This window comes from Anopheles moucheti, chromosome 2, assembly GCF_943734755.1.
Source record: "Anopheles moucheti chromosome 2, idAnoMoucSN_F20_07, whole genome shotgun sequence".
Lineage (NCBI taxonomy): Eukaryota > Metazoa > Arthropoda > Insecta > Diptera > Culicidae > Anopheles > Anopheles moucheti.
The window spans coordinates 23,306,129-23,326,678 of NC_069140.1; the positions used below are offsets into that span (position 1 = coordinate 23,306,129).

The 20,550-nt window shown below is 45.5% G+C and overlaps 5 protein-coding genes across 5 annotated transcripts in view; 2 read left to right on the top strand and 3 right to left on the bottom strand.

Annotated features, from left to right (window-relative positions):
• The first annotated feature begins 4,575 nt into the window (after nt 1–4,575).
• On the top strand, nt 4,576–5,276 carry LOC128305192 (TM2 domain-containing protein CG11103). Its single transcript, XM_053042529.1, has one exon. It carries the CDS (start codon nt 4,616–4,618, stop codon nt 5,165–5,167), a length of 552 nt encoding a protein of 183 aa, XP_052898489.1. The 5' UTR covers nt 4,576–4,615; the 3' UTR covers nt 5,168–5,276.
• Nucleotides 5,277–5,549: 273 nt separating this feature from the next.
• Nucleotides 5,550–9,942, bottom strand: LOC128305181 (uncharacterized). The gene is made up of 4 exons (XM_053042517.1): nt 9,802–9,942; nt 7,958–9,710; nt 7,765–7,876; nt 5,550–7,687 (listed from the first exon to the last, which is right to left on the bottom strand). The coding sequence occupies exons 2-4, from the start codon at nt 9,569–9,571 to the stop codon at nt 6,189–6,191; spliced, it is 3,225 nt and encodes a 1,074-aa protein (XP_052898477.1). The 5' UTR covers nt 9,572–9,710; nt 9,802–9,942; the 3' UTR covers nt 5,550–6,188.
• Nucleotides 9,943–10,564: 622 nt separating this feature from the next.
• Nucleotides 10,565–11,530, bottom strand: LOC128297677 (mediator of RNA polymerase II transcription subunit 7). The gene has a single exon (XM_053033362.1). It carries the CDS (start codon nt 11,400–11,402, stop codon nt 10,743–10,745), a length of 660 nt encoding a protein of 219 aa, XP_052889322.1. The 5' UTR covers nt 11,403–11,530; the 3' UTR covers nt 10,565–10,742.
• A 446-nt stretch (nt 11,531–11,976) lies between these two features.
• Nucleotides 11,977–13,294, top strand: LOC128297829 (cytoplasmic 60S subunit biogenesis factor ZNF622). Its single transcript, XM_053033531.1, has one exon. The coding sequence runs from the start codon at nt 12,075–12,077 to the stop codon at nt 13,245–13,247; it is 1,173 nt and encodes a 390-aa protein (XP_052889491.1). The 5' UTR covers nt 11,977–12,074; the 3' UTR covers nt 13,248–13,294.
• LOC128297828 (serine/threonine-protein kinase minibrain) overlaps nt 13,043–20,550 on the bottom strand; it is a 53,516-nt gene continuing 46,008 nt past the window's right edge. The window contains exon 11 of the mRNA XM_053033530.1: nt 13,043–20,522. Within this exon, the coding sequence (XP_052889490.1) occupies nt 19,276–20,522 (1,247 nt within the window). The 3' untranslated portion in view covers nt 13,043–19,275. The remainder of the gene's footprint in view (nt 20,523–20,550) is intronic.

A 20,550-nucleotide genomic window follows, 5' to 3' on the forward strand; every position in this document is an offset into this window, starting at 1 on the left:
GTGTCCGCGATCTTGTGTCCGCCATCTTGTGTCCGCCATCTTGTCCGCCATCTTGACCGCCATCTTGTTCGCCATCTTGTCCGCCATCTTGTGTCCACCATCTTGTCCGCCATCTTGTCCGCCATCTTGTCCGCCATCTTGTCCGCCATCTTGTCCGCCATCTTGTGTCCGCCATCTTGTGTCCGCCATCTTGTGTCCGCCATCTTGTCCGCCATCTTGTGTCCACCATCTTGTCTGCCATCTTGTCCGCCATCTTGTCCGCCATCTTGTCCGCCATCTTGTCCGCCATCTTGTCCACCATCTTATCCGCTATCTTGTGTCCACCATCTTGGCCGTCATCTTGTCCGCCATCTTGTCCGCCATCTTGGCCGCCATCTTGTCCGCCATCTTGGCCGCCATCTTGGCCGCCATCTTGTCCGCCATCGTGGCCGCCATCTTGTCCGCCATCTTGTCCGCCATCTTGTGTCCGCGATCTTGTGTCCGCCATCTTGTGTCCGCCATCTTGTCCGCCATCTTGACCGCCATCTTGTTCGCCATCTTGGCCGCCGTCTTGTCCGCCATCTTGTCCGCCATCTTGTCCGCCATCTTGTCCGCCATCTTGTCCGCCATCTTGTGTCCGCCATCTTGTGTCCGCCATCTTGTCCGCCATCTTGTGTCCACCATCTTGGCCGCCATCTTGGCTGCCATCTTGTCCGCCATCTTGTCCGCCATCTTGGCCGCCATCTTGGCCGCCATCTTGGCCACCATCTTGGCCGCCATCTTGGCCGCCATCTTGTCCGCCATCTTGTGTCCGCCATCTTGTGTCCGCCATCTTTTCCGCCATCTTGGCCGCCATCTTGGCCGCCATCTTGTCCGCCATCTTGGCCGCCATCTTGTCCGCCATCTTGTCCGCCATCTTGTCCGCCATCTTGTCCGCCATCTTGTCCGCCATCTTGTCCGCTATCTTGGCCGCCATCTTGTGTCCGCCATCTTGTCCGCCATCTTGGCCGCCACCTTGGCCGCCATCTTGTGTCTGCCATCTGGTCCGCCATCTTGTGTCCGCCATCTTGTCCGCCATCTTGTCCGCCATCTTGGCCGCCATCTTGTCCGCCATCTTGTGTCCGCCATCTTGTCCGCCATCTTGGCCGCCATCTTGGCCGCCATCTTGGCCGCCATCTTGTCCGCCATCTTGTCCGCCATCTTGGCCGCCATCTTGTCCGCCATCTCGGCCGCCATCTTGGCCGCCATCTTGTCCGCCATCTTGGCCGCCATCTTGTGTCCGCCATCTTGTCCGCCATCTTGTGTCCGCCATCTTGTCCGCCATCTTGTCCGCCATCTTGTGTGCGCCATCTTGTCCGCCATCTTGTACGCCATCTTAGCCGCCATCTTGTCCGCCATCTTGTGTCCGCCATCTTGGCCGCCATCTTGTCCGCCATCTTGTGTCCGCCATCTTGTCCACCATCTTGTCCACCATCTTGTCCGCCATCTTGTCCGCCATCTTGTCCACCATCTTGGCCGCCATCTTGTCCACCATCTTGTGTCCGCCATCTTGTCCGCCATCTTGTCCGCCATGTTGTCCGCCATCTTGTCCGCCATCTTGTCCGCCATCTTGTCCGCCATCTTGTCCGCCATCTTGTCCGCCATCTTATCCGCCATCTTGTGTCCACCATCTTGGCCGTCATCTTGTCCGCCATCTTGGCCGCCATCTTGTCCGCCATCTTGGCCGCCATCTTGTCCGCCATCGTGGCCGCCATCTTGTCCGCCATCTTGTCCGCCATCTTGTGTCCGCGATCTTGTGTCCGCCATCTTGTGTCCGCCATCTTGTCCGCCATCTTGACCGCCATCTTGTTCGCCATCTTGTCCGCCATCTTGTGTCCACCATCTTGTCCGCCATCTTGTCCGCCATCTTGTCCGCCATCTTGTCCGCCATCTTGTCCGCCATCTTGTGTCCGCCATCTTGTGTCCGCCATCTTGTGTCCGCCATCTTGTCCGCCATCTTGTGTCCACCATCTTGTCCGCCATCTTGCCTGCCATCTTGGCCGCCATCTTGGCCGCCATCTTGTCCGCCATCTTGTCCGCCATCTTGTCTGCCATCTTGGCCGCCATCTTGTGTCCGCCATCTTGTCCGCCATCTTGTCCGCCATCTTGGCCGCCATCTGGTCCGCCATCTTGGCCGCCATCTTGTGTCCGCCATCTTGGTGGGGAAGGGGGGGGGAGGGGGATGGAAGATGTCACCTCTTGAAAAACATGCTCTCCTGGTATCGGAAATCTGAAAACAGCTGGTTTGTATGAAAAATATGTGTATAAACATTGCATACCTTACGGCGCATTGCATTGCATGTTGATTGCATACCTTCCGGCGCTGTACCAGGAGCTACCTCTTCCGTGGATGCTCTCCTGGTAATATACATTCGGAAATTGGTAGTTTTCAAAGAAATTTTTCACGACCAAAGGGAAAGTTAGTGTTTAAACATTGCATACCTTTCGGCGGTTTTCGAGCAAAATTGCTGTACAAGGTGCTACCGTGGATGCTTTTCTGGTATCGGAAATCTGAAAATAGCTGGTTGGTATGGAATTTCGTACCAGTCGATGGGAAGTTTGTGCGAGTTGAACGATGCTTTCCGTTTCATCCATCTTTCTTACACTAGCGATCGCTCTCACGGATTTGACAGTATGCAATGCAATAGTGATGGGCAAATTTATTCCACACTGCAGGTGTCACCTCTTGAAAAACATGTTTTTCTGGTATCGCAAATCTGAAAATAAATGTGTTGTTCATGGTCTTAAACATCAACATGAGCGAAACAGGTTTCTAACAAATTTCTCTGATTGTTACCGTGAAGTAAACCGATTGAAAACTATACCTTGGGCGAAAAATCGTAGAAGGCGTTGGACTACTCAGGATTCGTAAATGTACGTAAATCTTAAAAAATGTGGCGTTATAGTTTTCCTTAGCGCATACAAACATTTATATAAAGACTAGCTTACTAGGCCCATTTACAGGGCTACGCAACTGAATTCTGAGGTGTACGCAAAGGAGCTTTTTTCCGAGACTTTGCTGGTGTTGTTAAATCATGTTGGAAGTACACCTCACCATGCCGTAGCAAAATTATAGACCCCTCTTTAAAAGTTCCGCCCTGGGCCTCCAAGGGGATTGATCCTCCACTGCTCCTGCATTGGATGCTCTCCTGGTATCAGAGCTTGAAAAACTGGTCATTTTTGGCTCGTTTTCTGGCTCGATTGACACGGAGAAAGCATCCTTCTGCATTGAATGCTCTCCTGGTATCAGAGCTTAAAAAACTGGTCATTTTTGGCGCGTTTTCTGGCTCGATCGGCACAGAAAAAGCATCCTCCTGCATTGGATGCTTTCCTGGTATCAGGAGCTTGAAAAACTGGTCATTTTTGGCGCGTTTTCTGCCTTGATTGACAAGGAAAAAGCATCCTCCTGCATTGGATGCTTTCCATGGTATCAGAGCTTAAAAAACTGGTCATTTTTGGTGCGTTTTCTGAGGCGTTTCAGAAAACGAAATATTTCATTAAACATTTCATGAATTGTTGGGCGTCATCTTGCTCTGCTGGTACAAGGTGCTACCTCTTCCGTGGATGTTTCCTGGTGCTTTCCCGGTATTCGGAAATCCTTGCGCCTTCCGTATCGTTCCGCGTTGCAAGTTCGTTATTTTATTTATTGAAATATATTTTTAAGTGTTTAGATCATCGATTTCACGATGATGCTCTTGCGCAGCCGTGTAACCGGGCCGATATAGCTAGTCTTTTAAGAAAACATCAAGTGCACCCTTCACACTGAAATAATGAATGACTTTCTTCTAAATAAATAAAAACGAAGTACATAAATCATTTGATTGATTTTTATTATTGCATAGAACAAAAATCATAAAATGGGCGATTACATTCATTTCGATTAAAAAAAACGCTGGATAAAAAAAAATTTGGGAACCACTGTGCTAGTGTGACATCGGTTTCGATGCCAGAAAAAAAAAACGCCAGTTCCATTTGTTACCATTTGTAATGATGTCTTAAGAGGAAAATGCTCGTATACGGGGGTGCCGTTCAAAACGAAACGTAAAGGAAGCACTTCGAGCTTGTTTGGTTGGTACCGTCCCGTCGGAGAATGGATGCAGTTGGAGATCCATGGATGCCAATTCAGATCGTGCTAGTGAAGCTGAAAAATTCCATGGTTGTTACATTATCATTTGACTTGCACTGTTTGATTTTGGTAAATTAAGAGCGGGCCACAACATGTACACGTTACCGAGCACAGCATGTATTTTTATTGCAGTTTAAATTTCACGCACAATGGGTATCCTCGTGGTCAACTACCGTACAAGAGGGTTTTTGTAGGATAGGAATTTTGTTGAAAAGTGAGAAGTTTGAACAACAAAGCAACACGTTTATATTCCAAATTTTTTAATTAATTTTCTTTCAGTATTTAGCGGAAAGATATGACTCAAAAATACTGTGAAATTTAACATCCAAAAAGCCTTTTTCTTCACCTACCTCCCGTAATGACAGCTAGCATTCGAAGCTGTCAGCAGAAATTGGTTCCCGTGTTTACATTTCATTAAAATAACACTGCATACAAACACCAAGCACGCAATCCATTTAGTTTCGGCTGGAAATGTTAATTTTACTACTGCTTTCTGCCGTGTTTTTCGTCGAAACTGCACAGATTACGAAGGACAAGGATGTTGCGCTGTCCAACCAATCGGCCACATTCAATCCGCTAAGCCCGCTAGTAAAATGTTCGTTCCTACCGCTGGAATTTATGGACTGCGATGAACCGATCAATCTCAAGGGGAACCGTACCGCCCGGGATGCAGGTGCTAATGGGTGCGTAAAGTTTGGTGGTGTCTACTACGATGAGGTGGAAGTGACGAAAGTTAACTGTATCGTGTTTGAAAACATCGAATGCTATGGAGCGCGGGAGTTTTTGCGCGACGGATTTCCGTGCGTAAAGTACACGGATCACTATTTCGTTACGACGTTGCTATACAGCATACTGCTCGGATTTCTCGGCATGGATCGGTTCTGTCTCGGTCAGACTGGGACGGCCGTTGGAAAGCTGCTGACGCTGGGTGGCGTTGGGATCTGGTGGATTGTAGACATTGTGCTGTTGATTACGAACAATTTGCTGCCCGAAGATGGTAGCAACTGGAATACGAAGGTGTGAAAATCCGCACATGTGCACCCTTCCATCACAGATATTTGTTCGGATGTTATGTTTGCCCCCTTTGGTAGATAGAATTAATGAACCAATATAGGATAAGACATTCGTAATGTTCTTACTAACATAAGCAATGCAAAATGGTTTATAAACAAATCAAGGACTCATGCTAACACTTGTTTTCTGAAACAAGCAGTCGCTTCGCAGCGAATAAATAGAGAGCTATATAAAGTTGTACAGTTGGGAAAAAGTTATAAAATAAAACATTTAGCAAATAAACTTATACGACATTCTGCTTTACGTTAACGTTTGTTTTCATTTAACCTAATCATTAAAGAATTGGCTTGAGTGGATACTGAAGCACTTAAAAAGTGTTAGACAATTAATTTAATTTAAGTGTAAGGTGTAAATAAATTGTCCATATTGTGAGCAAAAATCTCGTGTTTGCGCTTTACAATAGATAACCTAAACAAAAATCGTCAAAAAGGATCTGCGTACAGGAGAGGGCGACAGACGTTGAAGAAAAGGTATAATGAAAAAAAAACACTTCTTTCAAAATGAAAATGCCTTGAACATTGTTGCCCCGGTGTTCTAACACCTACAGGGTGTTAGAAATGCGGTCTTTCGTTCGCGTGGCAGGAGTTGATCGATCGAGCAAAGCCCCGCGGCTCTCGCGTCTGGCTACTAATTGCACCTTGATTATGAATGTGTTTTGTACTTTCGTCAGGGTAAGTAGTAGTGATGAAGACGGAAAAGAGTGAAGCGTGTTGAAAAGGGCCATTACTAGTAACAGAACTAAGGAACAATATACATTAACTTCCTCCTTAACACGCGTTTTGTTTCGCAATCGCGTACCACATAAAACATCTTTATCGCAAGAGTGTAGCTTAGTCTAAGGGACCCTTCTCTTATTTACATGCCACACATCGCTGTATCAGCCATTAGTTATGATGGTGATGATAAATTTATCCTACACTTAATGTACTAAAACGACACAATAAAAAAATTATAATTCGCCAAGCGATCGCTAGGCGTCGTTTCCTAAGCTAATCATCGATTCATAACCGGATTCCGCCAACGAAAATACACTTCTTGCATACGTTACGGGGTTAATAGCAACAGGTACGAGAGTTGCTTGGTTAGTCAGTAGATCAACCGACAGTAGATCCTCACCTGCATCCATCATTATCGGTGATGGACAGACATCGTTTCGCTGTACAATATCGGACGGTGCCGTTTGGCACCCATTGTTCGATGATGCTATATTTCCACCATCCGTTGTAACCGACTGAGCGACAATTGGTGGTGTTCCATCAACCTGCGAACTAACTCTCGAATCGGTCAATCCATAGGCACAGTTTCTCATTCCTCTGCGGAACGCTTTCCGTTTGTGCTGTGAACGTTCGTCGTTTAGCTGCGCATACACTTCCTGCACATTGTCAAAGAAGCTTGCACTATCGTCACATCCATCCAGCTCATCCAACGCACCGACACGACTGGAAGGATCTTTCCGACTGGTTTCACCATGCTGCTGCACCACATGCTCACTTTGTTCCGATTGCTGTTGCAGGTGTTTTCGTTTGCGGTTTTGACCATTTTCCCGACTGCGTTCAGCGCCCACATCGCAATCTTGCGTCGAGGGCATCGGTAATAGCTCACCGAGCGCTTCCAGCTCCTTGTGATGTCGTTTGCGACTAAGCAGCCGTAACTCTATCTCCGAAGTTGCCGACAATCGGTGCGGATCCCGATTACGGTTGCTGATTTCGAGGTTGTTCGTGTTTGCCAGCATTAGCACGGAAAGGAAGAACCGTGCCGTGCTGTGGGGCGGTTTGTTTTGTAACACCCGTTCGAGCGTAATGGACTCACCGCCAATCGGAACAGTCGGATCGAACGTGTCGATAATTTCCGTACCGTAAGCGTGAATGTCGAAGTGTGTGCGCTTTTCTGATTCCATCAGTATTGGCTTCAGATTCCGATGCCACTGGCTGACTTTGTCGAACCGTTCCTTAGCTTCGTTCATTTTTTCTTCAATCCGCGCGTTACATGCGTCCGTGTGCTGTTGTGATGGTTGTGCCTGGTCCGATAACGCTTCCGAGTGTGCTGCTTCGTTCAGAGCGATATCGCAGTCATTATTTTCCGCATTTTCTTCGATCGCTTCGAGCAGCGAGTTCTCCATAGGTTCCGCACACGGTTGTCTCCCAGTTCGCTCAATCGTATCCGAAATACCCGAATCACAGGACAGTGTTCGTGTTGGTGTGCCATGTAGCGATCCGTTGGTTCGCTTCGATGGACTGGACGCTGGCTGTAGTTTGTCCGGCAATCGTTCCACTAATTCCGCGACAACTTTGCGAGTAGCGAGAATTTCTTCCTCATCGAAACCTTCGAAACCTTGTTCACCGGGTGTGGATGTTCGTCTTTGTTTCACCGGCGAAGATTCGCTGCTTGGAGGGTTGGATTTCGTTTTCCTAGCATTCACCATCTTTACGGGCTTAAGATCTATCTCATCGTCAAACCCAAGAAAATCTTCTGGAAAAAAGGAAATGCACAAAAGGTAAGTACATCATGGCAACCAGTCACTTTGAAAGCACATGTTTACTGTTTACCTTCTTGATCGGGTGTTGAAGGACGTAATTTCGAGTCGGCTGTCGGTTTCAAGCTCTGTAACTTTACGTAACTTAGCTCATTGGCCCGTTCTAGTTCGCGTCGCTTCACAAACTGCAGGAAGAATAGCAAACAGTAAAGGTAAACATAATGTTATAACTTTTCTAACCAAACACAAACGCAACATGTACATACATCTGTCTTTAGCTTCCGGTATTCCATCGTCAGCGTGAAGGGGACGTTTTTTAAAACGAGATCTTCCGGAATACCGAACATGTTTTGAACTAACTTTCCCGATCGCGACACATCCGGCGGACGGGGGAAAACGATTCCTTGGGTGAACATTACCGTTTTGGGCCGTATAATATTTTCCTCCGTCAGGTTCACTAACGTCGTCCGGGGTGTTGATGATTCACAGTCTACCCCGATACCTTCGTCCACGCTTAACCGTGATGCTGCAGTAAGATGCTTTGTGTTGTGTGCTGTTTCCTTCATCATCGAATCTTCCAGCTGAATACTTTCGGTGGAACTTTCGTGGGACGTTTGTTGCTGCGAGTGCTGTGACAACACGGACGTTTCTGTCGTATTTGCGACACTGCACTCTAGCCCCGAATCGTCCATACGGGTTGATGATAGCACACCATTTGAAGAAAATGCATGCCCTTCCTCTTCGATGGTCTCATTGTTACCAATGTCGGAATCATCCTGCGTGCCGGACGCTTGCACCGTCGTATCATAACCTGCAGCAGTTTCGTTAGCAATTTGCTCCGCCCGCAGCGAATGATCCATCAGGGAGAGGATCGGATCAGAGCTGTAGTTAGTAACGCGGGCCTGTATAAGCGCGTTGTCAAAGTCGGACGTATCGTTCACCTTGATGCGGTAGCGATTGTTAAGGTACTCCGGTGGCATGAACAGTTTTATCCCACGCTCTGCCTGCCACAACCGTTCGCTCGGTGCTGGCATGCCCTGGCTGGTACATCTTGCCCGCTCCGTTTCGTGCTGTTCGTCCAAAAAATCGATCACATCGCACCACTGGAAGAATCGTTTCAGGTCATGCTCGGCTATCAGAGAACCGGTGCGTCCGTCGATATAGTTCAAATGAATCTGATAATCGTACCGTGTGCCGATTGCTTCACCCGATTCGAGGTCGGCAATTTGATTCTTGCGCGCAGACCCATTGCTTGACATTATCGGAGCGATCGAAGCGTCATCGCGCAGTCTGTTCAATATTTCCTGTCTCCGCTGTCGAGTTGGATTTGTCCGTAATTCCGTGCATAGTTCTTGCATTTGTTGTATTTTCGATCGACTGTCCACAGTGATGGTCGGTACAACTTGGACGAGCGATTCCAGTTTTAGCAATTTCTTGTCATTGCACGAAAATTCCAAATCCCCAAAACAATCCGACAGCGATTGAGGGTTGAAACGTCCGGCACGCTTGCGACCTGGCGTCTTGTTCGATGATTCGCCCTGCTCACCCGTTTTGCTCTGTTCTTCCTCCTGCGACTTCTTTTCCCGCGCCTTTTGATCGTCGTTCATATGCAGGACGAAGTCGCTAAAGTAGTCGACCTTTCGTCCCCAGATTTGTGCGGCACATGAAACCAGCATGGCAGCTTCCGGAAAGTTGACATTCCCTAATCTGGTCGTTTGGTACAGCGTCAGGTAGGGTTGTAGATCAAAGTTCCAGCATCGTTCCGTTTTCTCTGCCACCTGCATAAGCATTGGAGCTATTTCTTCACCCTTCACAACATTGCCTTTCGATACGCTCACGCTGCCTTGGTTGCAATCAACAAACCTCCTTGAGGCATCCATGCTGATGTTGCTGGTGCTCGGATTCAATGAAGATGCTTGCTGATACACACGATTTCTTGGAGGTAACTGCTCTCCGGACAGATTTTCGTTTGATTTGCCAGCTTGATCGAGGATACGGGCCTGGTTTACGTTAATTTTGCTAAAATAGGAGAAATGGTAAACAATCGGTTCCATCACAGTAGGCACGCGTGCACAGTGCAAACTGGGTCGGAATGGGGCATATTTTTTACCATTTAATTGCATCCGATAGCACCAGATAAGCATACGGGTTTTGCCGTATTGAACTCGTTACACAAAATTAACATTTTCTATCCAATCGCACACGATTTGACCCGGGAAACAAGACAAAACAATAACAAATCTCTCACCACGGAACACACGCCATTTTTCTTTTTCGTTTCTTTTTTCTATCTGAACGAAGCACTCATGGCATTCCGTTTTTTGACGAAAGCACGAGCGAGAGCGATGGTTTGAACGAAACTCGTGTCTAAAACCCAGCTTGCGCAGCAACCCTGAACGCTGAAATGCTGAGTGCATCCAGGCGAGGGGTGCAACTAGGGTTTGTTTATTGGAAATATTCTGTACGATTGTTGGGCGTGTTGGGAATTGATATGGTTGATGTGTTTTTGGTGTAGAAAATCTCCGCCAACTCTATCGCTATGGGAATTTCGACATTAAAATTAAATCTGCTCAATATGTTCCACCAAGAGCAATAACTTCAATACAACAAGAATGTCCTGTGAATACTGCACAAGCATTTCATGATGCTGTCCGAAGCGTGATAAGCCAATTCAAACAAAGAATCCAGCCGAACAGGCCGGATAAGTATTTTAATAAAGAGAGGCGATTTAAAGGCTATTCTGGAATGAGATTAAATTATATGCAACCGATAGCCAGTCAAAGGAAAATCCAACCCAGGACTGTCGACGGCTGTAAAGCTGCGATACATAATACAAAACAGTTACAACGTGTACAAGAAATAATTTACTATACTCTCGCAGCATATCCACATTTTATTTACTTCTTAGCTTCATTAAATTTCAAGAAAAGTATGAATACAAAAACAAAATCAGCAATCAAATAACGTCCACCTCGATGAATGTAAAACACCGCCTGTCCGTGTTTTAACGATCGGGAAACCGGGCTACATCCCCTTCGCCATATACACGCTTCACATTCTATCCACAATTTCACACATTAACCGGTCCAGCGGATGGCAACCTTCGCCCCGGCCACCGGCGAGATCGCCCGATTCACCCACATCCATCGGTTCCAGCCCACCGGCGAGCCGGTCCGCGTCCGTTAGATCCGGCAGGGATGCGAATGCATTCTTCACCATCTCCCGCACCTTTTCCAGGTGGTTCTGGAAGCGCTGGGCCGTCTCTATCCGCTGGCGCTTCTGCAGTTCCATCATTACGCGCAACGTTTCCCGAGCCTGGTGCGGCCGGAACTCGTTCAGCAGGTGGTGTATGTGCACGAACAGCAGACTGAGATCCTCTATCTTCTCCGCCCGCCTCGGACTGTCTGGATAGTGTACCAATAGATCGATCAGATCGAGAAAGTTGACCAGCAGCGAATGGTTCAGCTTCTTCAACTCCTTCCGTCGGTCAAAGTGTTGCGGGTACAGCCGTTTGAAGCCTTGGCTTTCGAGCGGGCGAATTATGTTATCATCGTTGCTGAACGGGCTGCCAAACATTGTGTATGAGTCCTGTATTGGTGCCGGAGGTTTCGGTGCACGGTTCTTACGTATGTTTTCATCCGTGTACAGATTGATATACTGCGCTGGGGGTAGCGGCAGCGAGCTGACTTGGATGGCTTCCGCGTTGGCCATTGCGAGTGGCAACGATGATACAATCTAGATGCAGCAATAGTGTGTGGAATACTTTAGATAGCACGGCGTCGTACTAGCTCTCAAATGCACGGATTCCGGACGTAGGAAAAATGCTTATTTTCTGCTTCGTGTTTTGCCCAATAAAAATAACACAAGACAAGAGTACAGGTTGGTCGCGAATTGCACCGTATTGGAACAGAAGCAAAATGACAATAGGGTTCGTTTATTACGTGCGGTCCATTTCTCTGGTAAGTGTGCACTGGGCGCAACTGAGCAATGCTGAGGTTGCACTCTCGGTATTATTGTTCTAGACCTGGTATATTTGTTTTACTGGAATATGACGCTACAAGATGTTGCAAAAATATGTTAAATTTGGTATCCTGGAATTTGTTATTATTTTAATTGCACAATCAGTTGTTTTGGAAAAAACACAGATATTCTGATTTTCATGTTGCCCAGTTTTGCTCAACTTTGAGAGCTTGAAACTTTCAACCTGCAAGATTGTACGGCTAGAAGTATTTTTGACAATCAAACATAAATATTGACGCAACGGCCAAGCAGAGGAAACACATTTCACAACTTATTGGAACGACACGTTTTTGCAAATAGTTCGCCAAATAGTCATCAAATTGTTTTACGATAAGCCAACCAGATAGCAAAAGTGCCTAAAACATGTCGAGTTTCACGTGTCTCAACTGCGGTGTCCGGTTTGCGACCGCTGAAATGCAACGAGAGCACTACAAAACCCACTGGCATCGGTACAACCTGAAGCGCAAGTTGGCCGAACTCCCACCGGTGACCATAGAGGAGTTCGAGAAACGGCTTATTCAGCAGAAAACGGAAGACGCTGCTGCACAGGAAGATCAATCGCTTTACTGCAAGGCATGTCGGAAGGTATTCAAGTCGAAGAATGCACACGATAACCATCTCGACAGCCGGAAGCACAAAGACAATCTGCAACAGTATCTCGCTCAAGGCAATGACAAGATCGAAGCATCGAGTAGCGGCACATCGAACGCAATGGAAGCGGAACTGGAGATTTCGGTCAAATCAACGCGCGCAGCAACACGAGCCGCAACAGCAGCCGCTGCCGAATCGGCAGTGGATGTGGTTATGCTAGAGGACGGTGATTCAGACGAATGGGAGGACGTAGAGTTTGAAAACCCAATCGAACGCAACGATTGCATCTTCTGTCTCCAGCACAGCGAGGATCTGCTGGAAAACATCAAGCATATGTCGATCGTTCACTCGTTCTTCATCCCGGATGCTGAGTTTTGTATTGATGTGGAAGGTTTGCTCACGTACCTAGCGGAAAAGGTGTGCCGGGATTACATTTGTCTGTGGTGTAACGAACGGGGCCGTACGTTCTACTCGATGGATGCCGTTCGGAATCACATGACCGAAAAGGGACACTGTAAAATGTTGCACGAAGGTGGCGCATTGGCCGAGTACGTTGATTTCTACGACTACAGTAGCAGCTACCCGGACCACGAGGATGGTATGGATGTGGACGCGGAACTAGAAACATCGGGCACGCTCGATGGGGACGAATATCAGCTGGTGCTTCCATCCGGCAATGTTATCGGACATCGGTCACTGTTGCGCTACTACAAACAACGCATCAATCCGAACCGTGCGGTTGTGGTGAAGAAATCGACCCAGAAACTACACAAGGTGTTGGCACAGTATCGATCACTCGGCTGGACATCGACACAGCAAGAGGCAGCAGCACGGAACGCTCGCGATATGCACGTGATGAAGCGACAGCACGCCAAACTTATGCAGCAGGTGGGCGTAAAGGCAAACAAACTGCAGAAACACTATCGTCCGCAGGTTAACTTCTAAAACAGAAAATAAGTACATGTTTCCGAATAAAAATACACAATTCGACACACTGGAAAAATTGTCCAATATCACTTTCTGTCATCACTGTTGCCAGGGCAACCGGGGAGGAGGTTAAATACAACACGCACACACTTGGATCAGATATTTTTCAAAATTTCTTTCCCATTGTTTTACTTCTTTTCTCGTTCGCATTCTTTTCGTACACTTCTGGCTCGTGCGTGCTACCTCTTCGTGTGTTCGGTTTGCTTTGTTTTATCGTGTCTTTACACCATTTTGTTTTCTTTTTTCACTTTTGTTTCTCACTTTTGCTTTTTTGTTCTTACTTTCTATTCAATCAGTATGCCTACAACACGTTAGTGTGTTGTGCACATACATTGCCTCACGCTTTTGGAACAGTTTTCATCTTCATTTCATCTCGCAATTGGGCATAAACGGTTTTTGCAGGGAGTTGAATGATTCATCCCTTTTCCAATGCTGTTCACGCTATGGGTTCTTTTCCTCGTGCGTGGTATCGTTATTCGTGTTTTCTGGCTTGTTGCATTTTTGCTAGTCTTTTTTGTAACCATCAGCCGATGCGTTACATCCATTGGCTTACACACTGATTTGTTCTGCTTCACATTCATCACGTTTCGCGCGTTATATCTACTGTTTTCTCTTCCTAAACTCGTAACTCGTCTGTCTCGGGTTATTGCTACGCGGCGGTTACACGCGCTCCTATCATCAGTTTAGCGTTCTTTGATTTTCTTTGTCCTCATTTCATTTGGATCCATTCATTTAAGCATTTCTTTGTTTTACTGTAAAAAGATACTTACAACAATTCTTGTGCAAATCGTTGTTGATAATTTACAGCTGTTCTTTTTCATTTGTTTTTATCTGACACACATCACGTCGTCCTAATAGTCTTGTACCCCAAATTTGTACCCACCAAGTCCAAGCTTTGCTTAGTAGCTTTTCCGTCCTTGTACCATTTTAAACTGGATTCTTTGTTTTGTATTGATGGTGTTGAACGCGGCAAAAGTTGTACCCCAATTTCCTTAGCATTTCCACTCACACGACGGGGTTTATCGGTTCAAGCTCCTTCACATCATTCACTGCGTTCACGGGAATTCTGGCAAGGCTTCACTCCGCTTTTCGCTTCAAAAAGGTATTCTTAACCGCATTCACATCTCGCTTAAAAGTGTACCGGAAAATCCGTTCCTGTGTAGTTTGTATTTTTTTTTTTGTATGCAAATGTATGGTTGTGTAGTTTTTTGGGGGGTTGGTTGTGTGGCAAATGAGTTTGTATAGAATATAAATATAATAATGTATGCTTCTTCCACGTTTGTGTGTGTATGTGTTTTCTTCTTCTTTGTCTTCCCTTCTTCACAATCGCTAATGCTGACTGCTAAAGTTACTGATTTACGGGTTGTATTTTTGTTGTTGTCTTATGTTGATCTTACACAATGCATCCTCCCCAACCTAACTGTACATATCTTCTTGTTCGCGACATAATTATCTATAGTTGCTTTATTATTACATCATTCGTACCGGCAGTTATCATTTTCATTTGGGATTTTTGTTTGTTTCGTTTTTTGCGTGTGTTTCGTGTGTATTTTATTTGACGATTATTCCTTAATAACCTCAAGCAGTTAAACCCTTCAGGCTTGTCCTCTATATATCCCTACGATTTTCCGGTGGCAATTTTACGCCTGTGTGTTGCAAGCACGCACAAGCCGCTCTTACTCTCCTGCTATTCGCACTGTTGTAAGAAAACTTGTCTTAATATTATTGCATTTATCGTTACCCAGTGAGGGGAGAGCGGAGGTTAGGAGAATGGGTATCGGGAGAAGGATTTTTTGTCCCTACAATCCACCCACGGTACGACAATATATCCTGGGTGTTTTAGATCCGTTTTCCAACACGCGTTGAACTACCATTTTCCACCACATTGAACTCGACCGCTAACTTATTGTGTTCTCGCTCTCTCTTTCTTTTTGTTGTGTAAAATATTTTCCAATAAGAAAAACAAAACTTAAATTCTCACTGCTCTTCGCGCATGGATGTGATCGTGCGACCGTAAAACTGGCAAAAAAAATCATCCTTATTACACCATACTCTAATTTCTTTCCATTAAATCCTGCAACGCGGTGACAGCATTTACTTAAACCCATATTTCCCCCGGGGCGTTAGCAAATATAAAACGAAAAAAAACAAACAAAAGGTATAAACTGGTGATTGTGTACAGAACACACCAAATGCTGCCATGTCCTATAAATGAATGAACCAACATGCGAAGAAACAGAACTAAAACATATAAACGCAAAACAACAAACCACGAAACAAACTAATAAAACAACTGACGAAACATAGCCAAAACTGAAGATCAAAGCAGCATATGAACACTGGTGTGCGGGTACGTAACCAAGGGAAACGGGCAAACGGTAACAATCACGTTTATTCGGATCATCACACACCACACGATGCGGATTAGTTGAAATGTTCGTTTGTTTGTTTTTGTATCTTTAGTTTTCTTGTTTTTTTTTCTCTCTCTAGCATTTTTCCACATTAATGCCACACCCGCAATGCGTTTCACATTTCCAAATGGTGCTTTGTTATACTGGTTTACTTTTCTCCATCTGTGTGTATTTGTTTTGTGTGGTAAATTTCTTTACACGGTCTACTGAGTAAAGGCGCCTATATTTGCCCATTTGCTTACAAAATAAAAACAATACATCACACAGCACACAACCGCCAAACACACTCGCGTACACAAAAGTATAATAGAGTAAAACGCATTGCTCCTAAACGCACCCTTTTGGCCCCGGGGGAGGGCCAACGTTTTGCCATCGATCTTTGCATGATCTTTCTGACACGCGTACTATTTCTTTCTTTCTTTGTGTGTGTTGATCTTTTCTTATGAGTGGGATCAGTGTGTATTGCATTCATTCACAGTTGTTCATTCGCGTGTGTGGTTGATCATACTAAATTACTTACTAAATCCCGTTACCTTTTCACAATTTTCGTGAAAAAGAGTGTGTAATTTTGTGTCTTGTACCTGTCTATGTTCACGCGGGCTTATGGGATGTGTAACTGTTTTGTCTAATCTTCTGGTTTTAACCTGGCTTTTTGTCATACCGATTGTATTTTACCATTCACTTGTGATACAGTACTGTACTTGTTGTCCAAAATATATGTTACATTTTTTCGTATTTCTTTAGTTGCTTTGCTTGCAAACACTGTTGCCAATTTCTTATGCTGCAGTTTTTTTTCCTTTGTTTTTCTTGTTTTGTTGCTAATTTATGAATGATTTTTTTTCTTCCCTTTCCTTCGCTTTAGTATCATTAATTTAATTAATTTACTTTCTTTAGTTATTTGATCTAGTATTTTTCACTTACAATATAATATTTTTTTGCGTTTTCTCTGTTATTTTCTTCATTTTCTTACTTAAATGTATTGTATGTGTGTATGTGTTTTTTGCGTGTGTTGCATACGTAATCCCATAGATTGTTATACTTCACACTTTCGCGATGTTTGCGTTACAGTTGCTGCAACCATACCATCATTTGACTTACAATTTTTTGTTGCATTTACATTCTTTTACTTCTTTTTCTTCTGGTTTTTTTCTTTTTCTTTTAATAATAATATTACTAATTTAATTATTGATAGTATCATCATTAGTGCTAATCAGTTAATATGTACAATCATTTTTATTCACCTTTACATATGCGTGCTTTCTATTCATTTTAAGTGTACCCAACAACATTCTAGCCGGGCCGGGAAGGGAGTATGTGCAAGCACACATCGAATGGGTGGTTTGCCATACTCCTATTCCCAACTCAGAATTTGCTGCACACCAGGTTGCGCGTATTGCCTTTATCGATGTTTGTTTGGAAACAGAAAAACAGGGCCAAAAACCATCTCTGCACATAAAACGCACGTTCAGTCCCCAATTTTCCTAGTCTTACTCGTTTTATTCTAAGCCTACCTCCTCTCTCTCTTTCTCTCTCTCTCTCACTCTCTCTCTCTCTCTCTCTTACTACATCAACCGTTTTCACCACCACTCCACGCACGCACACACGCTGCTCTCTAATGTCGCTGGCCATATTCGGTTTATTCAGCACTGCACGATCAGGTTCCGTGAAATAAAATAGCAACAAGCGCAATTCCACCTTCCACGGTTTAGCCTTCCAGATCAAGAACACACACACACAATCGTGTTCGGTTACAGACAATAGTTAGCAGTATACAGGCACACAGATTTTATTCCGTTCGCCGTGACAGAAACGATCGCTATTTCGTCGCATAGTTTTCTCCAAAAGATGCTTCCATCTCAAAATATTCTGATGATCATCAGTTCCCCAATACGCAGAATCGCGCTTTGACAACACAATTCCTTTGAATTTGAATAGTTAATCCGACCATAATGTTTTATTCCAATTAAATGGACTGAGGTTAACGATTTGTTGGGTTTATCATCAGTTGATCCAACGTGATCAAGTTCTAGTAACGCTGATTGTTTAGGTTGAAACAATACAATTTCAGCACCAAATATACTAACTCATCCTGTTGCAAAGCAATCAAACACAAAAGTATTAAAAACAACGCTTGAGGAACTCTGTTATAATAGAAATTGTTCTTGATTATAGAACATGTTTACTGATCACCTTGTCTCATTTAAGTCTTGCATTAAAACCGGAATAGTCCCTGATAATAAGGCAAAAGAAAAGCACATCTAAAGAATCATGCGTTCAGCGCCTGTTTATCTTTGTTTGTAAACCATCCGAAAGGGCCTTTGAATGCATCACTCTCGCGCTAAAGAACGTTAATCTTCCTTTAATTCCATGAAAAATTTCAATTGCACTTACACTTTCCTTTAAGCTATAGTATCCCTGCGAACTTCTTTGGGCTATTGAGAAATTGATACTGAAGTTATTCTAGTACCACCTTAGCGACATAAAAATGGAAAAATGATGAAATCGGATTAACTATTGCCGGATATAAAACGAACCCTTCATCCACGGAACCGTAGCTGCTTGATGTGCGGAGCACGTTGCGTGTGTTGCATCATACCAGTTCTCAGTTCTATTATCTTAACACATCACCAGGTTCACGGGTGTGTTTTGTCCCGTTGCACGATGCAGCACAAAACACTACACACGTGCACGCACGACCTGCCCATTTCTTCATCGTCTTCATCGTCTCTACCTTTCCGACCTCTCGGAGAACACAGACATTGGTAGTAATAGGAATTCATTAAACCTTTCGGAACACATCATTACCGTTTTGGACATTTTGGGGGGGCATCAGCACTGTCGCCCGTCCCCACTCGCTCTCTAAAATCCGTCTCCTTCTTAAGTGTCTCTTTAAAAAAAACTGAGCAGATATCGTCATCTGTCCTACATCTGGATGTGTGTACATTGTCGCATGTTGCTCCAAAAACCGATTGTTTCTTGGCAGTATCCAGTAGCAAAAAACTCTCGCTTATTTTTGTTTTACCATTTGTTTTCTTGAAAAAACTGTTCGCCCCCCTCATTCGCACTACATATGCTCGTGAATAATTAGCTGTGGTTCTTCGCGCGGATCTACCATCTTTTGAGCAGCAACTGTAGAGCAACATCCGTCTCAGGAATTGTCTGCATTGCTCAAAGCTCCCAAATGCAACTACAATTTAGGCTATCATGGTGGATCGGTTGATTCACTCTCCCTCACTGTATCGGTGAGAAAAGCGGGGCCATTTTTTAATTCCAGTCTGAAGGGGCCCAACTTCACTAATTCTAGGATGAAACTCGGGCACTCGGTCGAAATGCGAACGATGTGTAAAAGATGGGGTAGCTAATATGTTTGCCTAGTGTGGAACAAGGTAATGATCATTATGCTGTAAAATGAAACTCGATTCTGAACAGCTGATCTGCTAACATCCCGTACCATACGCTAACTGATCGTCTCCCGATCGTATCTTGGCCATTAGTAGCAACTATACTTTATTCCTTGTTATTGCAAATCTGTATGCAAATGTATGAGCGTGTTGGTGAGAATATGTATGTTCGTATCAGTGAATGATAACTGGACTCGGTTGTACGCATACGCCAACCATAGGAGACGATTCATCCCGATCGCTCGGTGCGCTCGGCGGTCCTCGCCCATGACCTTTCGTACTACTGCTAACTGTTCCGTTTCCACCCGAACCACCGCTACCACCACTGGCGGTTCCCGACGCTGTACCACCTGTCCCATTTCCTCCTCCACCATTGTTGCTACTACTACTACTACTACTGTTGCTAATGCTACTTCCAGTGCTGCCGATGAGATGATGGCCTCCGCTACTGACACTGACGGCGGCAGCCGCCGCTGCTGCTGCTGCAGCTGCAGCTGCGGCAGCCGCTGCCGTTGATGATCCGACGATAAGCGAGGATGGGCCGGCGCCGGAACCCGAACCGATAGGACCACCGATTACGCCTAAACTGTTTGCACCGCCGTGTGGACCCATGTTTACCGGATTTATACTGGCACCGGCTGCCGCCATCAGCATCGCATCATTCATCGAAAAAGGTGCATAGCCAGCCGATCCCACCGTCATACCGCCTATACTACCGGGGACACCACCACCCATCGGTAAATTGTGGGCCAGAAAGCTCCCAGACATGGTAGCTGCCGCTGAATGATGATCCGGTATGACAAGCCCACCGAGCGACGAAGCCATATGGGTTCCGAGATCGAGTGGTAACGAAGCAGGTGCGTAACTCTTGTGTACACCACCAACCAGCACACCTGGCACCGCGGATGTGCCTCCTAAGTGGGTAGCTGAATTTTGCAAATGTTGGCCTTGCTGTTGCTGCTGTTGCTGCTGCTGCTGCTGCTGAGCTAAGTATCGACTCCGATGATAGTGTGATGGTGCTGCCCCAGACGCAGGCACAGCAGTGCCTGGGTATCGGCCCGCAGATGCACTCGCATGATGACCGATGGACTGGCTGTGATTAGACGTCACGGGAGGATCACAATCCATGGCGAGCGGATAAGACGCGGACGATACATTAGCGGATCCCATTGCATTACTGCTGCTCGGTACTATCACACCAGTAGCACTACCACTGCTAACGCTGCTGCTTGCAGTGATGGCACCATTCCCGGTCACGACACTGGCACTGCTGACGCCGTGCGTCCCATTCGATCCGACTGATGCTGGTTGTGCCAGTAGAACAAGCGTTTGCTGCTGCTGCTGCTGCTGTTGTTGTGATTTTGGTTGTGTTTGCTGTTGGTTTTGTGGCTGTGACGATTGTTGCTGGTGTAATGATAGACCTGTGCCGATGAAATTGCACGCAGAAAG

What these genes read in the sequence shown, in the direction of transcription:
- LOC128297677 (XM_053033362.1), bottom strand. Translation starts at nt 11,402, where the DNA reads ATGGCCAACGCGGAAGCCATCCAAGTCAGCTCGCTGCCGCTACCCCCA.
- LOC128305192 (XM_053042529.1), top strand. Translation starts at nt 4,616, where the DNA reads ATGTTAATTTTACTACTGCTTTCTGCCGTGTTTTTCGTCGAAACTGCA.
- LOC128297829 (XM_053033531.1), top strand. Translation starts at nt 12,075, where the DNA reads ATGTCGAGTTTCACGTGTCTCAACTGCGGTGTCCGGTTTGCGACCGCT.
- LOC128305181 (XM_053042517.1), bottom strand. Translation starts at nt 9,571, where the DNA reads ATGGATGCCTCAAGGAGGTTTGTTGATTGCAACCAAGGCAGCGTGAGC. An exon ending in ACCGGAAGCTAAAGACAGAT is followed by an intron (nt 7,877 to 7,957) that starts GTATGTACATGT and finishes TTCTTCCTGCAG; the next exon opens with TTTGTGAAGCGACGCGAACT. An exon ending in TTCAACACCCGATCAAGAAG is followed by an intron (nt 7,688 to 7,764) that starts GTAAACAGTAAA and finishes CCTTTTTTCCAG; the next exon opens with AAGATTTTCTTGGGTTTGAC.